Below are 11,356 nucleotides of genomic sequence, written 5' to 3'. Positions count from 1 at the left end.
TATCTATACATTATATTATTGTATACATTATTTCTATATTATATATTATAACAATATGTATGTAATTTTTATAGCTATATTTTTGCACTGGATGTAACTAGCAAACAGAATAATGTCATACTTGAGTAGTCTTGGTGTCAGGCCATAAGATACCCCTAGATAGTCCAAGTTTTCAGCTTGTCTCTCAGTCAGCTTGAGAAGTAAAGGAGGCAAGTCCTTCCGAGGTGTCACAACCTCTTCTAACAAACTAACAGTCTGAAAAGAAAGTGGAAATGGGTTAGTAGCAATCCTCACAGAAATCTGCACATTACACTTCTTCAATAAAAAAACAAATGTGACTATTTCCTCCTTACAGAAAGGAATCATTATTGAGACGTAGTGAAAAACAAAGTTTAGCACAACAGAGAGCACAGGAAATGTGCTGAGCTCCATACCTCACTGCTCACAGTTGCAATTTCTTTTGGCTTTTCAACTGTTTTTTCATCCAAGCACGGGAATTTGCCTTCATAGTACATCTGTAGTAAAGTCAGAGCTCTGCTGCCATAGCCCATCTGTGAAGTAGGAACAATACACTATAAGAAAAAAAGATCTATCTAGTTTTTAAGACAAGGCAACAACCTTCTCCCCTGTGAACCCATCAACAATCATCAGTGCGGAGATCACTTGTCACTGTGAAAATCTGCTTTGCTACACAACAGCTCCATGGAGAAGGACACTACTACATGCTGAAAACTGGAGCAGCCACAATGTTTGTCCTATTCTTGAATTCTGCCTGTGCAGCCATTCTCCTGGTACCACTGCTGACTGCTCACACTGGCTGAGTTCCAAACACTTTACCCCCTGGTAATCCGGGTGAACCGCAATGCGAACAACACGCCCTCCAGAGAGGCCTCCAAAGTCTGGGTCCTGGAACTGTGGGAGAGACAAAAGTCCATTTAAAGCACACAGATGTGGACTCTGGAAATAGTGCTGCAATGCCTCCTGGATGAGAGCACACAGCCCAGTTCTTCACCTGCTCTGAAATGGTCCAGGGAATAAGATCTCCAGAAGCTTTCTTCCCTCTAGAGAGGCTGTTCATGATGGACTGGCGAGAGATCTCTCCCTCCATGCACACCTGCCAGAAAAGGTAGAAGACCATTAATGGAGAAAAAGTGCCTCCTCCTACAGTCACTCCATTAGAGCAGAACCCAAATTTCCACTCAGTTGCTGAGTGCATCACACAGTATTGCCATTTCATGTGATCCCTGCTCTGCAACATGGTGAGGAAACACAGATCTGCCAACCAAGCAGCTCTGTCCCAAAAAGCCCCCAACAAGCACCCCACAGGCTGGTGTGTAACCAGCCAGGTACACCTGACACAGCAGCATCACACTATGGTGCCACAGAAGCCTGAAGAGATGAAAGCATAACGTGCTTTATTAATTTTCTACGGTCCATCAACAGCAAAAATAAAAGCTTGTCCCACTGATATTTGTCTTTATTGTATTTTTCAGGTAAATGGGGCTTTTTCTTTTAAGGAACAGTGGATTTAACTGGCTGCATCAAACACAGATAATTAAGAATCTTAAGGAAGGAAAGAAGTGTACAGTCAGATAACCCAACACTGAAGGGCTGAAAGATTTCTACACTCCAAGCACGTGCATCTGGGGAGTTTGTACTTTGCCAGTTCTACTGCAAATAAAAGGAATGGCAGAAACATGGGAGAGGCAGAGTGAGCCAGTGAGACAGTGAGCCAGTGAGCCAGCTCTTCTGGCAGGAGGTTGAAATGGGAGGACAAGGTCACCTCTTGAAGCAACAGTTCAGCTGCTCAGAAGGATTCTCAGCACAAACACATTGTGGAGACTGGGAGGTCTATGTGAAAGGATCAGCACCACAATGTATCTGCACAGCAATTAGTGTTAACAAAAGAAAGCAGGAGGGAAAAAAGAGCCTAATACACTTGTCACCCACACAAACCCACAGCCCTAAGCTACAGTCTACTCCTAGAGTACACCAAGAGTACACTGCCCAGCAGCAGTGTGCTGCTGCACTGCTCAGCACTTCACTTCATCCAGAGGTGCTGCCCTCTTACCTGAACCACTGCAAGTACTTCTGGTAAGGAGTTCTGGGTAGGTGGAACAGGTGGCAAAAGGCAAAAAAGATGATGGGCAGGTGCATCAGATAGCATCTGGAGGTCGTTGGGGGAGTTCTGGGGGGGAAGGACACATCCCAATGGTGAAGCATTATTCCATGAAAAGAGCTTCAGAGTCCAAATGTTAACTGACTTCTAAACAATCCTCCATTTTCTGAATTTAGGAATATTAAGAAACTTGGAACTAGTAAAGTATTGATGGATGAAACTCACAGGCCAGTTCATGGCTGTTCCACTCCCAGACAGCATGTGTTCTCAAACGAAACCTCTTATACTCTAATATGTATGGAACTAACTTTCCATTTCTATAGAGCTACTTATCTCTTAATCTACCACACCTTAAATAATTCTTTTTGATGGGACAGACTTTTAGTACTCAATACCTCAGTATTTACAGACTTTACCACTCCCATTTACTACTTATCCATGATGTTGACACCTTGAGATGATTTGAGTCTACTAGAATACAATAAAGAGAACTGCCAAAGAGTTTCATCACTGATACTATTCTGACAAGCTTGTAGGCTCATCTAGAGTTCAGTCTCCAGACTTTTTCAAGACAAAAATATTCCAGGTATCTGTAAATCCAGTACATTCAGCCCAGGCCAAGACAGAGACCTTCTCAGAGAAGGGAGAACATAGATCTGTACACCACAGGAAGCAACTGAAGCTGTTCAGAAAAACCTCAAGTAGGTCAATTCAATCGGACTGTTCTAACAAGCACTGCTCCCTTCACAAAATTCCTAGCTGAAATTCTGATAGAAGTGGCAGCAAGCTTTACCTTGTAGTGTGAAGCCACGTAGAGAGCCATCAGTCTCTGCAGAAAAACCTCTGATGCTTTGTGGTAACAAAAGAGAGTGTCTCTATTGACGTAGTATCTAACCACAGGGGTTAAGAAAACATTCTTGGAAACCAGGAGACATATTTTGACCAGAGCATAACAGCTGAGTAAGGATACAGGTCACAGGTCTCAGGCAGCGGGCAGCCAGAGATAATCCTGGTGATATTGAGGCAGTCCAAGCACAGCAGCTCGTTCAGCCACCTCTCAACGGGGTCACCAGGGGCATATCTGATGGACTCGTGGAGAGAGACTTCGTGCAACGTCCGAGCTGCAAACACATTTCAGAGACAACATCCAGCACTGCAAGCTGCAGCCAGCCAAGAACCCAGCAGGATCAGGGTCTTCTGAAGGACTCCCAGATTAAAAAATCACAACTCAAACAGAGTTTATCCCTTAAATGACTTTACAAGTGAAAATCATGAGGATAAAAAGGAGAGCTCCTTCACTGTCCCACACCACTCCCTTCCTACAGCAGTGAAGAACATGGACACAGGGGATACCCACAGGGCTTGGCAGTCAGCAGCAAGCACTAAAGGTCATGGTTGTGTACCTGAGGAAAGTTTAGCTGTAGCTGTAGCTTTGTTCTCTGCTGTCATGGTGATCTGGGTTTGGGCGCTCTGCTGACGGAGCTGCTGAATGAGCTTCAGAGACAGCGACCGACCAGTACCCTCATACCTGGAAAGCAGAAGACAGAAGTCTGACAGCAGCTCTGAGCCACGGGGCAGCTCCAGCACAGGACAAGGCTGCCATCCAGAGCTCTGTGCTGTTCTGAGGCCTGTGAGGGCAGCAACCATCCCTGAGAATTGCTGCCTTCTGATGTCCTTGTGCACGTGGCACAGGGCAGCCCACCCTGTCACTTCACTCTTATGTACTGGAAGGAAGATGTCACTCTTCCCTCCCCCTGACAGACTGCAGAGTCCTGTTTATGCATTTGCTTCTTGTAGCAGAAGAGGTGCAAGTCAGACACTTAATGAATCCACAGTAGAACCAAAAGAAAGCAACAAGTTCAAGAACTGACTCTTGGTTATTTTAAGGAGCAGTTCCATGACAGATCAAGAATTAGCATGACCTGATGCAATAGTTTATGATAAAAGAAGTACTCTAGAGAAGCAACAGCCCACTGGCACCTGCACAACTGCCTTCCCAGGTGGACAGGGGCTACTCAGGCCTTACCCATTGATTGTGGAAGCCATGAAAACAAGATAAGGACCTAGCAGGTTTTTCACCAGGGGAAGAGGAATGGCAGCAGCTTCATCAATCACCACCAGTTCAGCTTGACCCAGTTTCACAGAATCAGCAGGGTGTATGTACTGCAAGGAATGAGAGGACACCACCATTGTCAACAACAGCTTGTCTGGAGATGTCAGAGCTGGCAAAGCTGGAGCCCTGAAAAGCTGTGTGTGGTCCCTGCCCTCTGCCACCATCAAGCCAGAGACCAAGAGATGAAAGCAAATAGCTGGGAGAGAGGGTTCCTGTTACGTCTCCTAAAAGGACCTAAAAGATCCTAAAAGGACTGGGTCACACATCTTGTTTTGCACATTTCCACACAAATTTATCTGCAGAGATCATGAAAAGAAAGGAAATCTAACCACTAGCAGCATATGCTTTTCCTTCACTGCTCCTTTCACCTTCCTCCACTTGAGTTTCAAGAAGAAACCCACAAGCAATTACCAAGGGAGCTTCATCATCTATTATTCACAGAAAGAAAGAAGATATTTTGTGGAAATCATTCTCAAAAAACAAACAAAAAAGAAAGGTCTGCCTCTAAAGCAAAATCAGCCAGGACAGTTACATGTCACACAAACTGAACATACTTAAAATCAAACCAACAACAGCACTGGTAAAGCCAAGAGTCAGGAACGAAAGGCAGAAAGGCAAGAGTGCAAGAGCAGCCAGATACCTGAATGGTCTGTCTGTGCTCCTTGAACACATTCACTCTGACAACAGCCTTGTTAAACTCTGGATTTAGAGACTGAACGATCTCATAGTCCAGGTGTTCCTAAAAGAAAACACTGTTAAAGAGTATGAACAAGCCAAGAGCTAAGAAAAACATCCTTCACCATTATCAGGCAAACGGGCTCAGGACAAGTACACTGTTATTTCAGATTCTAGTTAAAAATTTTTATAACGAGAGCTTCAGAGACTTGAGAATTCAGAAGTTCGTTACTTACATCAAAAACTATTCCACAAAGAAACAGCTTTACCCAACTTAAAAACCAGAGAAGGAAACATAACAGTACTAGAATTCTAATATCTGTAAACAAAAACCACAGCTGAGGTGCAAAACCCCTCTTAAAAAGGAACACTGTCAAAGCCCTGTAAAATAACCTGCTCTGTACCTGATACTGCAGTGCATCAAAGCCTTTAAATATGAACTCGAAGAGGGTGTGAAGGTTATCAGGGCTTGGAGATGTAACAAAGATGTTGGAGTAACTGCAAAGAAAAATAAAACAAGAGTTTAACTCTTTTCCTAGCAAATTTTACATACTGAAATAGAAAGTTGTATGTAACAGGTTGATTTTACCTAATCACCAAAACTCAGCAGATTCCTTTAGACACTTTATCTCAATCTATGTGTGATTAATTTGATTTCTAAAGACTCAAGTTTTCTTATTACTATAAAATAGAAAAGTTTGTGTAACAGTGTATGCAGCAAACAAAAGACATAAGAATAAAAAGAAGGGATGTAGGACTGGAAATCATAAACAGATTCAGGTTCTGTCACTCAAAACCAATTTTTATTTTAAAACTCATGGACGCAAATAAAACGTGGGAGATTGAGGGGGATCACTCACCCAAAAGCTACTGCTCCAGCAATAGCCAGTCCCAAAGCAGCAGATTTGCCACGGCCCCTGGCTGCTGTCAGTGCCACAGTGCTCCGCAGGGTCTTCTCAGAAATGGCTTCAATAAATTTCAGAACTGCTTTTGCCTGGGGATCGGGAAAAAAAACCCAAACCACAGAAAAATGAGCTGTGTTTAAACTGCTTTTGGCATTACTTACACTTAGCACTAGTACCAGTCTTTTTTCCTTGAACAGCAAGAAGGAAGAGAAGACAAGAAGAGCCAAACATTAAATCCCAGTAAAAAATGTGCAAGAAGTGATAATCCTGACCCACGGAGTTCTTGAAATTATTCAGGTCACAACACAGATCAACAATCAGTTCAGCAATTCTGCTACTGCCTCTGTGCCACTGACCACAGAGCATATTCTGCAAGATGGGAGGAGGCACACTGCTCTCTGAGGGGGAAACAAACACATCTGGGTGGGGAGAACACCTGCTATAAAAGGGCTTAAATGGTGCACAGCTCTGGGAGCTCCACCCTGAACTGCAGCTTCTCAGTGGATTCTCCAAACCAGGAAAGGCAACTGCAACAGGGCTTTCATTGGCACTAGCTGGTGATTCTCAAATCAGAGTAAAAAAAGTATAAGTGAGGCAGGAATAGGGGCAAGTTAACACAGGATATGGATTTTCAACTTTTATTCTGGATTAAACTGCATGGAAATTTCAGGTTAAGTTTCCAGCTTGTTTCAAACCCTGGGAGCTCATCATCTTATTAAATGTGGACTTCTCCAGACCAGCTTCATGTCTCCATTCTATTCCTCCCACTTATTCTCAGCTTCATGAAGAAAACTACTTACACTGTCATTGAGATACTATGTCCACTCAGTTTTACAAGGAAATTCTCCAAGATCCCACCCATCACTGCTCACACTCAGATCTGATTATGTGCAAGATGAGATACAAACACCAGCACCTAAGGTGACCTGGCAAGCACAGAGGATCTCAAATTTAGAGCCACACCAACCTGATCAAGGGTTTTACAGCCATCCACCAGCACTCCTACAGGCTGTGTGTCCTGCAAGCTCTCCTTCAGTTCTCTCAGCTCCAAGTCCTGTGGCCGGAGGCTGTCTTCCTGTAGGCAAAGGATTCACAACAGGTCTACTAAAGGACATTTCAGCACAGTTAAACCTTTTTGATGTCTTCTGATACCTTTTATCAGGCAGAGAAAGGTATCTGCAAGGAAATGTTGAATATACTCCCCAGAAACATTTCAATGGACAGAGATATTTAACACTTCAATTTTGAGGCATCTTCAGGAGGATGGTTACACAAGGGGTGGGTAGCCTGTCCCCCCCCCCAAGCTTGGAGACAAAAAGGAAAAGATTTTTCAGTACATGGTAACTAGAGACCAGCATTGCTAAGAAGAACAGGCCATGGTCAAATTTTGTGAAGAATTTAACTCATTTTTCAGCCTTCAGGCTGTACCAAAACTTTGTGATCTTTGTTATATCTGTCACACGACGTGTACGTATTGCCATGCAGGGGGGAAAACTACTGCAGCAGCACATCAACTTGCAAACCAATTAAAACTGGGACAGAAAATTTCTGCTGTGACAGAAGAAAATGCAAGGAAGAAAGAAAAACCAGCTTCCCATGCTTCTCCCATAGCAAGACCATTATTTGATATAAGTCAGGGTGAAAGGGAAGATTCTTTTTTAAGTCTTTGACACACCGTGGTCAGCTCAGACCAACCTCTCCCAAGGAAAAGGGGCTGCCCTCCCTCACTGACCTGTGACTGTGGTGGCACTGCTGTGATGTTTGCCACGTGACTGGAGATGGGCAGGATGTTCAGCTGATCATCAATCACCATGCAGTTCTTGCACGAGGCCAGAGACAGAATGAACCTGAGCAGTCAAGCAAAGGCAGCTCAGTAAAAACACAAGCAGCACAATTGTGTTTTGGCAGATAATTTAAATTCTTTTCTCAACCCCATAGTGTTTACAACTAGCTATAGTTGAGCTATGACAAGTTCACACAAGTGGCTGTGTGGCTCTTACCATAAAATCAGGATCATCTACACAAAACAGGTATCCACTTACCAGGATCTCAACAAAGAACACTAACTAAAGACACCCTACCAAGAGACTACTTAAGCAGGAGGTAGCTGCACAAAAGTGTAAGATGTGAATTAACAGCAATTATGACAAGTGCTGACCCCCAGATATCCACTGAAGAATGACTTCTGCAATATTCCAATGGCTGGAGCTAGGGTTCCCTCACTCAATAAGAGCTGCTTGTTCTATACAACAAACACAGAGAAAACCTCTTTAAAAGATGCTTCTAAACCCACAGAAAATACCCCAGAGTAAGGAGTTTTATGTTTTACAGTAGTGCAAGAAGTATCTGAGCCTCAGTGCCCCTGAAGTGCATGTTTCTACACAGTGTTTCAAGAAAGGGACTCAGAACAGTTTACAAATTCAGGGCTATCTGCATTTATCCCTTGTAACACATGCCAAAATTTTGTACACAGTTCCTCCAACAACAAACTCTACTCCTTTCCACAACAGAACATGGAAACTTCACTGAAGGAGCCAAGAAGCTGCATTCCAATGCAAACCTGTACGATGCTTCCCTGCTATGGACACAGGACATTGTTCCAGATGCTTTTATTGGGCACACAGCCTTGATCCTCCACCCTCCTAAACACCCACCTCTCATTAAACCGTCCTACCACGTCCTGGTGGGCCTCTGTTCTGTATCTAGAGTGGACATCCTGGAAGAACAACAAAAAAAGGTCAGTCTGGAGGAGGAGCAGCACTAACAAGGTTGTCACTCAGAGATAACCCAAACTCTTTTCCACTCTCTTGGATTACAGTCTCCCTTTCCATCAGCACCCAGTCCCAGGCAGGGTTCAGATTCTCATTTTCTGTTTGCTGTGGAACAGCCACACTTCCCAAATAATTGTTAAAATGTACTTTTGCCACCAGTACTTTACACTGTGGTCTTACTTATTCTTGTCTGACTTACAGGTCAACTCTGCCAGGTACAGAACATTTCAAACACACATTTTCTAATAGAAAAAAAGTCTATAATTCTAATTCACCTACTAACATCATCACTAAGGGAAACAAATCTTGCTCTAGATATAAGTAAACTCAGTGTGAATAGTTTATATCTAGAAACATATAATGGTTGTGAAGCTGATCTCACCTAGCAACAAGTCACAAAACACTCAAAGAGTCTGGTTTTCACTTAACTTTGTTACACAGGCATAAATACTTTCCAAAACTGTTGTGAAACAAAAGCACACAGTTACATTTTTGAATGATGGGTGTTTCCTCCTTGTAACCCAGCAGCATTTCAAGACACAGAGTTTGGCAGAACTGCCAAAGTGGGAGACACATTCCATCACAGACAGAAGAAAGAGCAGGAAAAGATGATGAAAGGAAATCACAACCCACAAGAAAAGCAAACCTCAGCATCACCACCATGCAGCTGCTTAGAACCAGGCCCATTACACTGAACATACCATGGTCATTGTGTAGAGCTGCTTCAGTGAGTTCATGCTTCTCAGGAGAATTGCCACAATTCCACCCCCTTCCACTGTTTCAACAGTTCTAGCTAGCAGGTTTGGAGTCAAGGCTTCAAAATCCTAGGAAATAAATAAAACTTGAAAGCTGCCTAGAGTTCATCAGCACAAACAGCACCTACTAAAGGGAACAGGAAGCCTAAAACATTATTTCTCAAAGTTTAACTCACACTTAACATTTCCATTAACCAACATTCCATTAAAATTTTACCAGCAAGGATATCTCACTCTCACAAAACTTGTAAGACACAGAAGACCATTGTAACTGAAATAACAGAAGCAACCAATACAATATCTGCAGCATTTATACTAAAACCCACTGATACTAGTGCAAGTTTAATAGAGTCAAGAACAGTTTAACTCCTCACCTGAAGTACACACATGCCAAAGGTGTTACCAAGAATCTTGTGAGTCTCATTGTAGTAACAGTAGCGGATGTTTGTGGCTGCAATAAATAACTCAAAGGGATCATCATTCTTTATGCTTAAAGTTCCACTTTTAATCTTCTTCTGTAGCTGTCTCATCCTCTTCTTCCGGTGGCTGGAGGATAGAATTACACAGAAGTTTTCTTGGAAAAGGTTTAGAGAGGAGTGCATCCAGACCTACGTTCTTGTCTAACTGAAAGTCAGAGCAGAGCCTCTGAGGAAAAGTCTTGGCTCACAGTTTCTGCTTTCATGACACCTGCTCCACTCTGGGCTGAAGGCACATGGAAACAGCACACAGAACCAGCTGGCTTTGCAAGAAATCACTTGGCTGGACTCATACAGCTCCAGATCACCCTTCCTGACTTCATCTGCAGGCTGTAGTTACACACACCAATCTAAGAATTAAAATTTTAAACACCCTTTCAAAATGAAGGCATTCTAATGCTTAATCTGCATTCAGTCCTAAATATTACTGAGGCTAAGTTGAGGAATTGAAGTTTTGGCCTTTTGAGAGGGAGAGACTAGCTCAGGACAACAGAGTTAGCATTAGGGCTAGAGAAAGAAACTAGAAGCCCCTAGTGCTGATATCATCTGTATGACACAACCCAAATTTTAGTTCTGGAAGACCAAACCTCCTACAGCTCCTCCAGGAACTAATCCTGTTTCTCCTCACGACCAGCTCAGGCAGCCTGCGCTCAGCAGACCGGTCACGGAGCTCCTGCTTCACACAGAGCAGCACAAGCCACACGAGGCTCCTCACCTGCTGAAGCCCAGCTCCTTCTTGTAACACCACAGGACAGAGGGTCTGGCCTTCACGGTCGCTTTGGACAACATGTGATGAAGTATAACCACCTGCCAACACAGACATGGTCATGAACAGTTCCACAGTTCAATGAGACTTCGTGTTGAGTTTTAATCCCCCGGAGGGTTTGGTGACCCCCTCACTGCTCTGCAGCCTGCACGTCCCACAGACACACTTGCTGCCTTGCAACCCAACTCCCCAGTGAAAATACTGTGCTGACTGGCAAGAAGCTCAACAAGAGCTGGGAGTGTGCTCCTGTGAGACCCCACCTCGAATACTGTGACCAGTGCTGGTGTCCCCACCACAAGAGGGACACAGATCTGTTGGAATGAGTCCAGAGGAGGCCACAAAGATGATCCCGTTCAGGGGCTGGAACATCTCTGCTATGAGGATAGGCTGAAGGCACTGGGATTGTTCAGCCTGGAGAAGACTCCTGGGGTGATCTTATAACAGCCTTTCAGTACCTGAAGGAACCTCCAGGGAGGCTGGAGAGGGACTTGTCACAAGAGTGTCCAGCCACAGGACCAGGGGAAATGGTTTTAAACTGAAGGAGAGCAGGTTCAGACTAGATCTTGGGAAGAAGTTCTTCAGCATGAGGGTGGTGAAACTCTGGACTAGATTGCCCAGAGAGGTTGTGGATGCCACGTCCATGGAGGTGTTCAAAGCCAGGTTGGATGAGGCCCTGAGCAACCTGGTGTAGTTGAGAGGTGTCCCTGCCCATGGCAGGGAGGCTGGATCAGATGATCTCTAGGGTCCCTTCCACCCTCAGCCATTCTATGAATACT

The 11,356-nt window shown here is 44.0% G+C and overlaps 1 protein-coding gene across 1 annotated transcript; it reads right to left on the bottom strand.

The window, feature by feature from the left end:
* Positions 1-88: 88 nt before the first annotated feature.
* NAT10 (N-acetyltransferase 10 (GCN5-related)) lies at positions 89-10,618 on the bottom strand (the record flags this gene model as incomplete). Its single annotated transcript, XM_008937648.1, has 18 exons — positions 10,530-10,618; positions 9,713-9,884; positions 9,285-9,407; positions 8,467-8,528; positions 7,545-7,659; positions 6,780-6,887; positions 5,768-5,901; positions 5,312-5,405; positions 4,873-4,971; positions 4,146-4,282; positions 3,523-3,647; positions 3,090-3,240; positions 2,913-3,009; positions 2,072-2,188; positions 1,013-1,114; positions 838-912; positions 435-551; positions 89-255 (listed from the first exon to the last, which is right to left on the bottom strand). Coding segments are annotated over exons 1-18 (2,069 nt in total), but the record flags the coding sequence as incomplete, so codon positions are not given.
* Positions 10,619-11,356: the final 738 nt, after the last annotated feature.

This window comes from Merops nubicus, unplaced genomic scaffold (assembly GCF_000691845.1).
Source record: "Merops nubicus isolate BGI_N331 unplaced genomic scaffold, ASM69184v1 scaffold35553, whole genome shotgun sequence".
In the NCBI taxonomy this organism is placed as follows: Eukaryota; Metazoa; Chordata; class Aves; order Coraciiformes; family Meropidae; genus Merops; species Merops nubicus.
Note: the sequence above shows the minus strand (reverse complement) of the source record. Positions and strands in the feature narration are given on the sequence as shown.